The following is a 16,915-nucleotide window of genomic DNA, read 5'->3' as shown; positions in this document are numbered from 1 at the left end:
ACGATGAAATTTGGGCACTAACCAGCACTAACGTAGCACAAACATTTGACGTTAGAAAATCCATTCTATCTCAATTAGGGAAAAAAGCGGGGCCAACTTGACGTCAAGTTAGCCCCGAAATTTAAATTGTTCATAACTTTGTTCTTTTGATTGCACAAACGCTGAAATTTGGGCACTAAGCAGCACTAACGTAGCACAAACGAATAGCATTATTTATTTTTCTCCATCCAAAAGTGGTGGGGCCAACTTGATACTAATTATTATTCCTTATTTGCATGCTATGATAAATTACTGTATATAGCATGTGTCAGATAATAGTAATCTTTATTAATGTAGGTTTACTTGTGTTAAATATATGTACATCACGAACACATGAATAGTCTTCGTGTGCTCAACAAGTCCATGGCCCTGGCATGCCTGCAATACTTCTGTCCATTCATTTACTCTATCTTTCTGTGTCAGATCCTTACCGAACCAAATGTCTTCTGATTCTCTTATCACTTTCAAAATGTTTAGTTTCAATTCTGTTGTCATTATTTTCGAATGATTTAACTAATGCTACAGAAAATAGTCAAACTGGCAGTATTTCATATAATGCTTAGTATTTGTCAGCTCTCTTGCAGGTTTGATTCGTGACTAAGGAAAACTCTTGTTCAGTTCACAAATTCTTGTAAAACTTTTGAGAAATAGAAATTACAAGAACTGCAAAATTCTAGCTGGTAGCTGTGAAGTATTAGACTAATAGTTCTGAGAAATAAGCCCGTGGACTATAGGCTGAGTGAGTGCAGGTGGTATGATCATTCCCGGAAAATAGTACCTTGGTTCGTGGGCTGTGAGACCAGTATTAGTGAATGACGACTTGAAAGACACAAAATGGCAAGGTTCACAAAATTTTAGATAACATAGAAACCAGGTAAAGATGTCGACGAGCGAGAACACACATCGGAAGATAGCCTAAATAGATTACAAGATTGCTAGCTCTTTCTTTCTGTAATTTTTATCTCACTTGGTGCATTGTGTATATATACACATATTTGGAACCTGGCATAACACAGAAACTGGATCTGACATCTCAAGGATTCGCGACATGTAACCGTTGCATACTCATTGTAATAAATTCGAAGTGTTTCTCCATATATATATATATATGTATGTATGTATGTATATATAATTTCTTTTCTTTTCACCCTTACATGCACAAGCTCTTATATTTATTGAAAGTAACATCATTATAATAGTACAAAAATAATTATATAGCTACCAGAAGGGCAGGGTTGAACATTTGATTCTGCATTTGTCATTGTATCCCAATATTAAAAGTTTTATCAGCCGCCCGTGTACAGTTCAGCGTTTTCGTATCATATATACAAATTATCATACAGTGCTAGTAGAATATATGTATATAAACGTATTTTGGTGATATATTCACTCACTATTTATACTAAGGCTAATAAATATAAATTTCAAGTTTCATATTATCAGTAATTTAAACAGTTTATCTTCACTGAGTTATCTCGTTTGAGTTTCAATCTTCGTAGAAAGAAAAAAAAAAACTTGACAATGAAATTGAGGTCAATGGCACCAATTTGTATAATTACAGTCAAAACATCAAAAATTCCGACATTGGACCTAACATGAACAAAATAACATATATTAAACTTAACCTAACATACGTAAATATTAAACAACATTAATGGAATATATTGTGCATTATCGAAAACAAGGGTTCAAATAAAATATAACCACTAAACGGAATAAACGAATTATAGAAATAAAAAGAATGGACAGTAATTAAAACGAAATGTCATTCAACTGTAACGACCGATAACGGATCGTTACAAGTAAAAGAAGAGTAGAGTAGACACACGACAGATATTAAATGATGTCAGAATAACAATAAACAATATAAACCGAATAATTATAATAAATTAATTTTGCTGTAAGAGAAAGTATATGAATTTTGACTAACATGGTATAAAAGCATGACAATAAACCCATATGCATAATACACAGTATAGAGAATTCTTACTCTTTGTAACATTTATCGAGTGTTATATATGCTGTATTATGTTTGAATTGTACAACAGGGAAGGAATAAGCTAACTGACTGCTACATAATTCCGAAACCAACAGAAGAATCAGTATTTGAGAAGTTAGGATTAATATACCTACCTCCAGAAGAAAGAGACCATTGATTGTACTAGCTTAGCTTTAATTTTAACTTAGGTACATAATGTTTGATATGTCATTGTGTTGTTCTGATTATATATATATATAACATAATGCAACATAGCTTCACCCAATCGTTGAATACCATTGCTCAGAATATTCAGTATGTAATTTATCTTCAAGACTATACAATGACATTACGTGAGATGTCATTGTATATTTATCGTATATTTATCGTATTATTCCATAGTGCATGGATCTCGTAAAATAGCCAATCCTCGTATTAATTATAATTGTATTTTAATCTTATATTTTGCCGTGCATAGTAATGTAAATAATTTAGGTACTGTCTCGTGCTAGAGATTATCATTTGACTTCTTGTGAAAATCATTGGTCTGTTTAAAATAAGCTAATGCCGGTATATTTTGCGATACCTTATCCCAAGTTCATTTCCAGCACTTCCTTTCATTACTATTTACCACGAATTCTCAAATTTTACATTACAGTTTTAGGTAACAATTTTTTGTTTGGGGAGGAAGGGACATAGATTATGAATATTATCTTCTTTCCAGGCTAAAAAAAGCAATCTTTATCCAGATTTTCAGGTGAAATCTACGGATTTAGAGTTCATTATTGTTGAAAGAAAAAAGAAATAATTTAAAATTTCAGGCGCTACAGCTCAGGTCTTTCATCATCAGTAACGTAACGTTGGTTACTTCGGTAAATAAATCTGATGGGCATAGGCACAAACAAGAGAAATGAAATAGCAGAAAAAGAATAACATAACGTAATAAAAAAATAGAAACAACAAACATAAAAGAAATATAACGTAAACCGTAGAAGCTTATTGCAAACACACAAAAATACTTACGTGACAGCTTTCATTCTTTGAAGCTAACTGGCGGAAACCTGATTCTTCTTGCATCACAATTGCTCTACGCAAGTGCAGAGGCAGTGTCATCAATAGAAAGTCGGTCCACATTTATGGAAATGAAATCGCGAGGTGTGAAAGAAGAGTACGGTAGGCAACTGCCTGTACATTAAAGTGTACGCCGTCAAAGAGTGAAAATTTGGGGCGCGAAATGCCGTCGAAAATAACACCATTGTAGGAGTGCTACATCCATCTCTCAATGTAAAGTATAATTACAGTTCAATAAACAAATAGTTATTCGAGAGGTTCTACCACGGGTAACCGAATGAAGTCGATCAAACTCAAGAATGTACCGCCAGAGTCAGTAGCCTGTTTTACAGAGGCGAGAAGGAAGCACTTAAGGCCCAAACGTATAATGGATGTAGTATGACAATTGTGTTTAATGGCACCGTCTCGTGGAGGCATTTAAGGAGTATTGTAAGACCCAAACCAACCGTACACGGGATCATTAGTTAGTGAACAAATGAAAGTGAAACATAAACTTAGTTTGCTCTCTTTCAATAATGTACCAGACTACAATTTTCTCTTTTTCGTATATTATTCCTCATTTCTAATCAAGGATGTGATTTGTTCGTAAGGTAAAGTTCGCCTTGCTAATAATTTTCGTGTCAGATGTGTATTGAGCATTAGAATTTTCGTAAGCGCTTAATTTTGTGCTTGTGAGGTGAATACTTAGGCTGTTACTGCTAAAAATTTATCATAGTAGAAATATCAAAATTATTTTCCTTATAATGGTACGAGATCTACAAAGGTGAGCATGCATAGGCGGAAGATTTATAGTCCCAGCCGTAGAGCCGTGTGGGCTGTTTCACTAAGTTTGTTTTGAATAAAAGTTTTTGAATTAAATATTTGTATTAGAATGGCGCATGCTGATCATAATCTAATTAGAGAAATGTAAAGATATTGTGTAATTGTAATAAAAATAAGTAATTGTAACAATAAGGAATTTGTCCTTGTCATTCTTTGGTCATTTTTAACAATATTGTTTTACACATTGCTATGTATATTTTTTTTATATTCGAAATTCCCAGAAGCTCGTAATTTAACAATAAAATTATTTAATGTAATGTTTCTATTGTTGTATATTTAATTTGTCAACTGTTTTTCTTTTACGAAACAAATGCAGGTAAATATAAATGTTTTGTTAGATTCAGTTTCAAAATTTCTAGTGAAATATCTTATTTGTGGATTAATCAGTTCCCTACTCATATTACGTGTTGTTGATAATCAGTTGTTGTAGCGTGTGGCTGAAGGAGCATTTTTCTGCTGTAAACAAGAGAAATTAGGCTTCCATAAGAATATAAAATTAAAACTTCAGTAATTAATTGCCGTAACGGTGTTAAAATTTCAATAAGTGTGTATTGGAAGAAAGTCAAACGTAATGAGGAATAAAATACGTATACTTTGGTCATCAGAAATATACAGTAATTGGAGAGTTTAATGGTAACTAAGTTTTCGTATTGTAAAAATAATTTTTTTGTGTTTCAGTAACAGTATAATAGATCGACAATAATGAAGTTATATATTGTCAGCTCTCAATTCTAAATGAAAAAATAATTTAAACAACATACATGTGTTATTATCCACTGCGTGTGCTGTCACGTGTCATTTTAATATAAAATTTAAAGTCACATTCCTTACTTCAAAGTTGTTTTCTTCAATCGCGTTTGATAGTTCGCCTACTTATCCTTCAATTTGCATTATTATTGTCATTACATTCGAAAATGTGACTTTAAAAAAATGTCAGGATTTTTTTTTTTGTGTGTGTGTGTGTGTGTGTGTGTGTTTTTCGTCATACAGTAATTTGTGTCAGGACTCGAATAGTTTCTTCTAACCTAGGCGCCAGTGCTGAAAAGTACAAACACCACAATAATAATCCAATTTCATACATTTGATGTTTTGGTCTTAATTATATTTGGTCTAGGAATTAATTCGTGCGGTTGGTACGCACACATTGAAGCTGTAGTACAAACACAAAATACATAAATACCTTAAGAAAAATATTGTCCATCGCTAGCCACCATTTTCGCCCATCTGTCAGGCAATGTACGGATTCCGTGGCGAAAGAAGTTCTCATCCTTGGAAGCGATCCAGTCAGAGACCCATGTTTCGATATCTTCTGAAGAAGTAAACCGCTGTCCAATCAAATCGTTGTTCATGCAATCGAACAAGTAGTAGTCCGAAGGAGCAACGTCTGGTGAATACGGCGGGTGGGGTAAAACTTCCCATCCGACATTTTCTAAATAGGTTTTGACCGGTTTTGCGACATGTGGGCGAGCGTTATCATGTTGAACAATAAGTTTATCATGTCTGTTCTCCCATTCTGGTCGTGTTCTGGCCAGAGCTTGCTTCAAACGCATTAATTGTCGTCGATAACGTTCTCCATTCATAGTTTCACCCGGTTGCAGCAGCTCATAGTACACCACACCTTTCATATCCCACCATATGCACAGCATAACCTTTGCACAGTGAATATCTCGTTTTGGTTGTGATGGACCTGGTTCACCTGGTTTCACCCAGGCCTTTTTTCGTTTAGGGTTCTCGTAATGGATCCACTTCTCATCACCCGTAATAATTCGATGCAGAAACCCCTTTCTGCTCTGTCGTTGAAGCAGCAATTCGCAAATGGATTTTCGTCTTTCAACGTCTCTGTCTTTCAATTCATGTGGAACCCAATGTGACATCTTTTGAATCATTCCCATGGCTTTCAAGCATTTGGAGACTGTTGTTTGATCAACGCCTAATGCTGCTGCAAGTTGTTCCTGCGTTTGACACGAATCCTGCTCGAGCAATGCTGTCAATTCTTCGTCTTGAAATTTTTTTGGCTATCCAGCTCGCTCTTGGTCTGCCAAGCCGAAATCACCACTTCTAAACCGTGCAAACCACTTCTGACACGTTCGCTCAGCTAGAGCATGGTCACCATACACTTCCACCAAAATACGATGACTCTCAGTCGCACTTTTCTGCATGTTAAAGTAATGCAGCAGGACACCCCGCAAAAACACTTTATCAGGCACAAATTGCGCCATGTTCACTTAACTACAAACTGGTGTTGTTGACGCTTTAATCCACTGCCCTATACTACGAACGATACGCGATGACAGGGGTTTGCAACACATGTGTGGATACACGGAACTGTGGGACGCTCCGTTCGTTGCGCCATCTCTTGTCCACCCGCACGAATTAATTCCTAGACCAAATATTTCTTGGTATAAAAACTAATATCTTACTATCTGTTTATATCAGGCTGTCCCTCAAAGGTAACAGATAAGGCAAAAGTGCACTTTGAACTCAACATTCATAAGAACCTATTAAGAACCGAACCTAACTTAAACTAACCTAACCAAACCGAACCGTACCTATTACGTATCAGTGATTCTATTCCTTCTTCAATGCCCCATCTTGTGACAAAATCAGTTGTTCTGCTGAAAGTGCGCTCTTACCACAGTTAATATAAGTGAAGTTTCACAGAATAGCAATGTAGTTCTTGTGAATAGATTTGGAATACTTACATCAAAACAAGAAAGAAAGAGAACAAACGAATAAGAAAAATAAGGATAATTAGAGGATCGAATGTATACAGCGAAAAAAGTAAACTTCTAATTGAACGTGTGTGCAGCTAAAAGTGAAAGTGAAAAAAACACAAGTGTTACTTCTTAATGAAGGGGTGGAGCCTAATTAAAAGTTGATCTCCGGAGACTATATAAGAGATGATCAACTCCCAAGCAGCAAGGAGTGGAAGTCGGATGAAGACACAGTTATGGTGTTGAAACTGTTACGTAATTTTTTTTAACATATTATCACATAGTCTTGCTCAGTGTGTTGTGTTTTAGTACGATAGAGTCGTAAATATAGTCGCTACGGTGTCCTGCGGCTCTTTCCTTGTTGAGTGACAGTGTTGATACTAGTCATATCTTGAGTCTTGCTCTAGAAGAAGGGAAGAGGGATGACTTTTGTGTTCCTTTCGAGTATCTCTTCCGTACCTATGAAGATAATATGTAGCATGTTTTCTTCTTACACGTAGCAGATCCAGTTTTTGTTCTGAGATTCTCTTCTGTAATAGCCACGCATTTTGAACTGCTAAATCAATTATATACATAATAAGACAACTTTACCACTTTTTGCCTCGTATTGACGTTCTGTATTGACTTATATTTTGTTCCATTCCATCGACTCCTCTCATGTTTTGATTGTACAATTTTACCATAAATGGCTGGTCTATCTTCACTGCCTTCTTTGAAGGTTGAGACCAACGTTCAGCTTTTTGAGAGTGGTTCGACCCCAATAGAATTAGAAGCTATGGTAACAGCACTATTGCCCAATTACATACTGTAATTTCTGTTTCGTGGTCTTTGCAACTGTCAAACGACCCTCTAGGTTTCGTGTATCCCACTATTTCATCAGTTCAGTCAGAATGGGGTGACTTGTGAAGAACTTATCGAAGAGAAAATGATAATTTGCTGATTTTCTCTCTACCAGTTTCTCTGCGTATTGAAGTATTACAGAACCACCTACACCTGCACTTCCGGGATTATATTCCTTGTTCCTTCCTTGGTATAGTTCAAACCAAAGGCAATAACATGATCGTGTACAGCCGCACCACATTTAAAAACCAAATCTAATTGGTTTACCCTTGAGAAACTGGTGGCATGTGTGTTTGAAAGACACTACACACATTATAAATTCAAGATTTTTTAAATATAATCTTGTTTTAGACAGACCTGTAGCCAGTCCAAACAGTTAGGAGGGACTTACAAATATTTTGGTGGTATGAAATTACATTATTCTGTAGGGGCAGCACGAAATTTAGAGGGATGGGTTCGCTCTAGTATCACTAACTAAGGTACCAAGTTGTAGACGCTAATCAAAATTATATAAATTTCATAACACCATATCTTCCTAGCGTACTACATAAAAAAACACTAGCAAAATTGGACGAAAGTAGCACATTTTCCTTGTGTCTTACATGTAGTACACTGTTGTTTCAAAGCATGCCTTGTAAACAAGAAATTATTGCGCAGTAAACAAATTGTATATAAGAATAGACATTTGTCTTAAAAAACCAATAACACAGATCTAAACAGTTTGCAACTTATACTTTTATTTATTATTATTATTATTATTATTATTATTATTTTTAACGAGACATGTTGCCTAATTCTCAATGCCAGTTTCACGATCCCTTGAGACAAAACACGCGCGCTAGACTTCAATGTTGGCAGGTCAACATTAAAAAACAATTCCTCTTTTTTATCTTAAAACTACCATCTCGTGTATATAATTCTAAAAATATTAATACAGTGTTCGAAAACATTAGCGTCCTAATGGTAGGACGCTGGGAACAAATGGGTTAAGGTGATAGTAATACAGATGGTGATCAGAAAAATGGAAACACCTGTAGTTGGCAACACGTCAGATGTATGGGTTCTCAGTGGTGTCGTGGCGCCCGCAGCGCCGGACCGCTGGTGGTGGTGTGTTAGGTCGGTCTCCATACTACGTCAGGCGCAGTGGAACAGCAGTGTCCAGTGGCTGCAGCAGACGGAGGTAGTGTAAAATGGGAGACCTCTCAGATTTTCAAAGAGGGCAAATTGTTGGTGCGCGGTTATGTGGAGTGAGTGTGACGGCAGTGGCTACTGTGTTAGGTGTGTCGCGTGGGACAGTGTCGAAGATGATGACGGCCTACGCAACACACGGGAAAACCACATCGGGGAAGCGGAACAGTGGGCGGAAGAAAATCATGAGTGACAGGTCACGCCGGGTATTAAACAGGGTGTCTACTGGTCATGAAAGTCATGAAAAAAGTCATATATTTTGCTTAGTGGCCATGAAAGCCATGAAAAAGTCCTTTACTCAACTGGTCATGAAAATCTGAAATCTCAGAGTATATTTTTATACTTCATACTTTTATACCTCATACTGCATGTACTGAAACAGTTGTATCAGGTCAGTAATTGTGAGAATTTCCCCCACCAGTTAGTACTGGCTAACTGGTACTTTACTGTCTTCCTAGCTGCTCCCCATTTCATCTTCTAGTCTCTGTAATTTAGTAACAACTTTTTACTGTCCAACTTTCTGATCTGCTATTTCTTTACTTCTAAGAAATGTAAATTGTGTATTTTTGGGCCTTTAGACTTACGCAAATAATATTATTCGTTTGACTGTTCACAAGATTTTTTAAAATCTATAGAACCTGGTAAGCCTTAAACCCATACTTGAACCGCAATTAAAAATTTGTTTACTGCCTTTTAAATTGCTCTTGCATTTTAAAATTAGTTGTCAGCTAATCGACATTACGTACATTAGACAAATAAGAACATAATGTGATCTTCACCTTAACCGATGCACCACTGATGGTAGTGGTTTATTATTACTAATGGTAAATTTTTATCGCCATGGTCATGAAAATTTGAACAAAAAGGTCATGAAAAAGTCATGAATTTACTTTCTGGTATTCCAGTAGACACCCTGTTAAAGCGCATTGTCTCACAGAACCGTCGTGCCACTGCGGAGCAAGTGACGGAGGAACTCAATCAGCTCCTCCCCTACCCTGTTTCGATAATCACAGTCAGCCGCGAATTACATGGCATGAACTTACGGGGTCGTGTTGCACGGGCCAAACCGCACATCAGGGACCATAACGCTTTCGCACGCCGCAAATGGTGCCGCAACCATGCAACTTGGACCGTTGAGGACTGGAAACGTGTGATATGGTCGGATAAGTCATCCTTCACCCTATTTCCAACCACGGGCCGTATTTATATGTGGAGAACGCCCAAAGAAGCTTATGATCTGAAGTGTCTCCGCCCAACTGTGAAACATGGCGGCGGCTCAGTGATGCTGTGGGCCGCCATATCATCGTTTTCATTGGGTTCTGTGGTCACACTTAGCGGACGAATCACTGCCAACGATTATGTCGCAATTTTCGGAGACCACTTGCATCCTATGGTCCGGATGTTATTCCCGGACAATGACGCCATCTTCCAGGATGATAATGCACCCATTCACACAGCTGGCGTTGTTGCAGCGTGGTTTGAGGAACATCGGGATGAAATTCAACACCTCCCCTGGCCCTCCCAATCCCCAGATCTCAACATAATTGAACATCTGTGGTCCGTCTTGGAAACACGACTCCGGCGACGATTTCCACCTCCATCCTCTCTCACAGAACTGGCCGATGCCCTGCACGAGGAATGGTGTAAAATTGCACTTGCTACCATTCACGACCTCTATGCCTCCATCCCACGTCGCATCAAGGCTGCTCTGAAGGCGAAAGGTGGCCCGACACCATATTAATCTGGTAAGTTGCAATTTCGTTCAGATGTTTCCATTTTTCTGATCACCGTCTGTATGTACCGGTATATTAATGTGTGCACTATTTATTACATTTAGAATTTACAATAAAATGCATACACTGTGCTCATTTTTAGTGGATTCTACCATACAGCATAATATTTCGTAATTGCCTTAGTATTTATCGCTGTTTTATGACAGTAATATTCGTGCTACATTGTAGAAAAGGCGAAATTTTACCTAATCTGACTTGAATTATTCAGTGTTTTTTGAATTCAACAATGCTGTAAATATCTGCAGTTGAACTAAAATACTTTTATATACTAAATACGTACATTATATATATGCTAATTAAAAAGGAAACAAGCTTGTTTAAATGTGTTAATAATTTGCTACTTTAAATTTGAAATAATCGTCTATTCAATAAAACAGTTTGAACTAATTCTTACCATCATGACGCCCCGCTACCTTCATTTCCAGTTGAAATTTTCTTACAGTGCAAGTTGTCACGTACTCCCTAAACCAAATAGAATGTGTGTTTCATAATACAGACAGAACATACGGGAGTCATTCAGGTATATTTGTGTTGATTTTTGTATTTTTTCAGAAGTTACGTTTGGAATTCGGACATTTTATTTATGTATTTGTTATCTTCAGTACTTTGTGTAATTACCTTGAAATTTGCAACAATGAGCGGAATGTTAATATATTTCTTCTGTCCTTTCTCATTCTAAAATGGTGTATGCTGTTGCAGAATTAAGTGCTGTTACCGAGATAGAAGAAATTACCCCTTTCGAATTTTGTGTGAATTTCAGTTCTACGCTGTTACTATGTGGAACTTCGCGAAATGAAAAGCTGTATATAATTACTGCTGTAAATTCGTGCGATCTTAAAAATAAGTATTTTAGCTCTCCACTACAGGGTGAAGATTAACAAAGAACTTATTGAACATGAGTATATCAGAATCATAAAATATAATTGTTTATATTGGATGCTACAATAAATTTATGATTTTTAATGCAAAGATACATTATTTGTCTACCTTCGTTGATACCCAAATATTGACCTGAGGGATTCAGCACTGGCGCGTAGGAAACCAGAAATTAAACGTTAAAATGTTCTAATCTGTTAATCCATTAAATTTATTAAAAAAAAAAAAAAAAAAAAAAAAAAAAGAACTTGTTTGTTTTCAACTGTAGATTATAAAGACTAATTTTGTTGTTTTCTCTTCCTTCCTTTCAGAGGTTACAAATATCATTCGCTTGCATGAATTGAACAGTGAAGCTAGATTACTCTTCATTATAGAAATAATGTTCCTTCATTTTTCTAAAATAATTTCTCGCAAAACAAATTATCATCATACCCCTGCTAGTAATTTATTAAAACACCGTCATACTTCTTAACTGCACATTAGCATTATTATTTTTCTTTCTTTCACAGTGCATAAAATCGAGATAACTTACAAAAATGAACAGTAATAAGATGAAACATTTTCAGAGGACACACAGACGTTGGCATACTAATGTGGAAGCTGTGCGAAACATGCAAATAATTTTAAATATGTTACCTACATATTAATGCTTAATTTTCTAACAAGAAACTGAATATAGTTTGTGGGATTTGTAGTGGATTATTTTCAATAGGATTCACTCTTTAGTTTTTAAGTTTTGGTAAATTTAAACGCAAAATCATCATTTTCTTAAGAACCCATGACAAGAGCCGTTTCTCTATTGTAACTCCTAATTGAAATGATATAAATACATACTGGAACAATATTTCGCTTATTATAATAAGGTTATTTTATGTTGCAGTTCTTTACAAGTGAACCTCTTTTTAATACCTGATTTTCTGATTTTGTTCGAAGTGAATTTTTGTTGTATCTCATAATTTTGTGTTTTACTTAATCATTTAAAATGTTAATTATCTAGTTATGTAATAAATGCTGTCACAAGTTTGAATGTGAATAACACAGAGAGTATTAACACCAAGGCAATTTATTTTGGTCGTGTTTTACATTGATATGTTGTACACCTGACGCACGAATCATTTTTCGAAATGTCCCCCCTTGGTCTTGATGCAGGCACGAAGTCTGTCCAGCCACTGGTCAATGGCACCACGTCCATGGAAAAGTTGTTCACTGCTTGGGTCAAGAATTGTTTCAGACTGTCGACAGATGGATGCCGTTTATGGCAGACCTTTGCCTGAAGGACTGCCCAAAGTTTGCAGTACAACGGGTTAAGGTCCGGGCTGCTAGAAGGGCAACCAGGGGCTCCCTCGTGGCTAAGCGGCTAGCGTATGCGCCTTTGGCGTGGAAGACCCGGGTTCGATTCCCGACGGGAGCTCATGGGTTCGGATTCCACGTTAATCAGTAGGTCCACGTCTCATATAGCCTCGCTGCTGAAAGGGACGCTAAACTAAAATCAACTCAACTCAACTCAAGGCCAATCAGCGGTAGAAATGAAGTCGGGGACGTTCCGTGCCAGCTACTCCTCGGTTGTTTTCTCTTTGTGGCCTGGAACGGGATCCTGGAAGGTCCACCTTTCTCCAGGGAACATGACAGCAGACAGTGGTTTCACTATAGGTGTTAGCACTGTATCCTGGTACACCTTGGCAGATGTTTTAACACTTTGTTCGCAAAAATGCAGCTGGGTTGTGCCTGAGTAGCTCACTCCCCTCCAAACCATCGCTGAGGCAGGATTATGTGCCCTATGAACCTTGGAGCTGCCTCAGCAGCTGCAGTAGATGACGTGGCATACACACGGTCATTTTGGGCGTGGTAGGCCTGCTCAATTGTGAACACCTTTTCGTCAGTGAACAGAATCGTTCTCTGCACATTATTGGCGTAATGCCGTAACAGTCTCTTTGATTTTAGGACCCTCTGCGACATTAATGTTTGGGTCAGAAAGTAACCAGTTCGCCTCTTATACGCCCGTAGATGTAGATCACTCCTGAGCACACGAGACATGGAATTCTGCTGATGTTCATCTCAGCAGCCATCACACTTTGTGTTCGAATAGTATTTCTTCGAATTCTTGCTGCGACTGCTTTCTGGACCTGCGGAATTCGTACCGTTCGTAGTCTGCAACTCCTTGCCCGGTCAGCTGCCGTTCCAGTCTCGGTGTATCGCTGTATGGCGCGATACACGAATCTCTTTCTGACTTGTAGGGGTTTCAGGAGGTTGAAAATTTCACCTGCTGTCTTCCCGACCTTGTGTAGTGCAATTATTTCTAGAGCCTATCTATCTTATCTATGCCCTCGGAAAGTATGCGAACTATACTTCGGCCCCACCCCCGCCACCCTCTGACGGAGGAAATTCTCCCTTTGCTTACGGAAAAGAAGTGAATGCTCAGCTGTGTTGCTAATTTGTCATTCAATCGTTTGGTTTTGACGAGTGAAGATCGTACGCTACTGAGAATGGCTAACAAGATAGAGGACAGCGAAGTCCGTGAAATAATTCATTTTGGCAACGCTTCCGCATCTAACAATTGAAAGATCTCTGCCGCAACAACTTTTCCCTTCTCTTTTGAGGGAGGTACGGGGAAGCACACATGGACTGCAGCGCCAGAAGGGGCACAGATCAAATAAAAAGGCTCAACACGATTTTCGTAATCGCTCCACTACATCAGAACTCAGTACAATGTCAACGTATGTCATGAACAGTCACACACACACACTGCATGCATCTTCCGCTTTATATACAGATGGCAGCACTGCCGCTTCGGATGCCTACAGCTCCACTCCAAACTTTATGACAGTATTTATGATATAACTAGGTATAATTTCATTAAAATTGAGACATCTTTCAAGATTTCTATAGCGAAAACAAATTGTCATTATAGTACTAATATGAGTTATGTTACTGCATACAATGTATATATCGCCTGTTTATTTCAAGAGTGACACAACTCAAAATTTCCTAACTTTTCAGGAGAAGTGTTTGAAAGTTTCCAAACGCAATGAAAACACAAGGACGCAAGAACGACAGAAATTGCTCTCTAGCGTCCAGTTTTGGAAGCACATCTGTAAAAGTTTTACCAGAGATAGACATCAAGATTAACTTTCTTTTTCTGCTCATAAGTCAATAAGGGCGACTTTTGAGTTACGTCACTCTTGAAATAAACACGTGATATGTAAAGCTTCGGGAGTTCTATATGTGCTCATAATCCATTTCCAGTTAGTCCAACATATATTAATTCAAGTTTTCTTTTTAATGATAAAATATGTAGCTCGTCGCTGTTACAATTTCTCTTGTTTTTAGTTCGTTACAAATGACATTACGGTAATGAAATTGTAGCATGTAATTTGTCAGTACTAGTAGGATGTAAATGTGTATAAACAAGAAATCGGTTGAATGATCGCAGAATAATCATACATTTATTGTTGAAACCTGTTCTTTATTTAAAAGGAGAATAAGTTGTAACATTTTACAGGCTGCACGTCAACAGTTGGAACGTTTGCCTCGGCGTCAGGCACAGAATGCCACATCCGGTAATTCAACTGGTGTTACTGCAAATAATACCTCTACGCATGCTTCGGTTCCCTTAGATTCAAATGGAAGTCAGTCTACACAAAATAATACGCAGTTTTTACTTTCGAGGTAGGTATTTCATTTTCTTTCCTTACAAAATAATAACTGATCCTTTGGTGTTTTTTGATTTACTCTAGTTGCTTCTCATGTGCTTAATCGCTTTTTAGTGAGTTTTCTTGGTTAGTATTTTTTTTTAAATAATAGTAAAGTTTATATTAAAAATGTTAATAGGTCAATATTAACGTTATATTTAATTATATACGAAAAGTAATGGAACAACTTTCTAGTGTAACTTCCGCAACACACTTACACCACAAATATATATGAATGTCTCCTGCTTAAATTAGTGTATTAAGCAGATATTTATTTCAAGTCTCCGTTTAACATTTAACATAACATAATAATAATAATTATATATATATATATATATATATATATATATATATATATATATATATATATATATATATATATATATATATATATATACTGACATAAATCATACCAATTCAGTATATATTTTATGGCATATTTCCTTTAATTATCACTTTTCGTCCAACATATCTGAAATCATCATCAGCTACTCATAGTTCTGGAGGAAAACATAAACATGAAAGATTCTAAAGATAATGAAACAACAGTGTCATTGTCAAGATTATCTTAAAAGTTTATGGAAACTAATCACACCATAAAAAAGATAGCTAACATACATAGGGCCTTTTCTCAAATTATAAAGGATCCATTTAGAAACCATATTTTATTAGGACTAAGGAATCTGAATTAAACCAAGATAGAACAACTCTGGACGAACAAGTGAATTGCATTATAAACTGTTTGACAAAATATATAAATTCACTGCAAGATTCAAAATAGAGAATTCGCCATACATCAAAAGTATCTAGGCAGAATTGTGAATAGCCAACATTGATATGATAGCTACAGCTAAAAAACTAACATGATAGTTTACAGCACAAGATAACGTAAGAATTCTTTAGGTATTATTATATATTCAACATAAAATCCGAAGTCAAGAAGAAAATCAAGGTAGGGAAGAATGAAATGAAGCAGTTAGTTTTCCTCTAAAACCATAAACTAAACCGCTGATGAAGTTTCCAGCAATCAGTTAAATTGAAATTGTTCCGGAAAAGTAAACAATACACACTAGAAGGCAATTCTGTTAATTTTATTATATAATTATATACGTGTGTGTATAAAGCAATATGAGAACTTAACGTTATATTTAGTTTAAATACTCTGCTCCTCATACGGTAAGGCCAATAGTATTAGTCATAACCATGTTTACAACCTTTTAGGCTAAATTTGTAAATTTTACAGAATCATCATCTTGTAATTATGATTCCTGAATATAATGTGTGCTTTCTAGCTTTCGGCTCTTCTTTAGAGCCTTGTTCACGGAGGATGAAAACATTAAAACGATCGGCAAAAGTAAAGAGGAACGGACTCACCGGTGTAAAGCAGCGCGAAGAACACCTTGCCTTGATTGGATATGTGACTATCAGCGAAGATACAGTGTTCTTTGTACCCCTCTACCTTTTTAACTTTCCCGATGACTTTGTTTTTCTTCCTGCTTTCATTCTCCGTGAACAAGGCTGTAGGAGTTATCCGAAAGCTAGGAAATACAAAATGATTGCTTTCAGGAGACACAATTACAAGTAAATTGATGTATTCCTGAAGGTGTTCCGTATTGTCTGGACAGTTCATATATACTCTCTCTCTCTCTCTCTCTCTCTCTCTCTCTCTATCTATCTATCTATCTATCTATCTATCTATATATATATATATATATATATATATATATATATATATATATATATATATATATATATATATATATATATAATGTGTGTGTTTTGTTTGTTTGTTTGTGTGTGGTTGTTTTTTGTTTGAAATGAATGGGAAAATAGAAGTACAGTTCATAAATAGAGGTTTTATTGCAGGGTGTCTATCGGTCATGAGGCACGAAATCAGAAAACGGC

General features: G+C 36.5%; 1 protein-coding gene across 7 annotated transcripts in view; it reads left to right on the top strand.

Moving 5' to 3' along the window:
• The window catches only part of LOC145692409 (E3 ubiquitin-protein ligase KCMF1-like), a 129,972-nt gene that overhangs the window by 107,359 nt on the left and 5,698 nt on the right, over positions 1-16,915 (top strand). For 5 of the 7 annotated variants that reach the window (XM_081767740.1, XM_081767723.1, XM_081767718.1 and 2 more), the window contains exon 7: positions 14,821-14,987. In XM_081767740.1, coding sequence (XP_081623866.1) covers positions 14,821-14,987 — 167 coding nt within the window. The remainder of the gene's footprint in view (positions 1-14,820; positions 14,988-16,915) is intronic. The other 2 variants (XM_081767737.1, XM_081767731.1) reach the window with 1 other exon arrangement.

Source organism: Thermobia domestica, chromosome 1, assembly GCF_964235325.1.
Source record: "Thermobia domestica chromosome 1, izTheDome1.hap1.1, whole genome shotgun sequence".
NCBI classification, from domain to species: domain Eukaryota; kingdom Metazoa; phylum Arthropoda; class Insecta; order Zygentoma; family Lepismatidae; genus Thermobia; species Thermobia domestica.
Note: the sequence above shows the minus strand (reverse complement) of the source record. Positions and strands in the feature narration are given on the sequence as shown.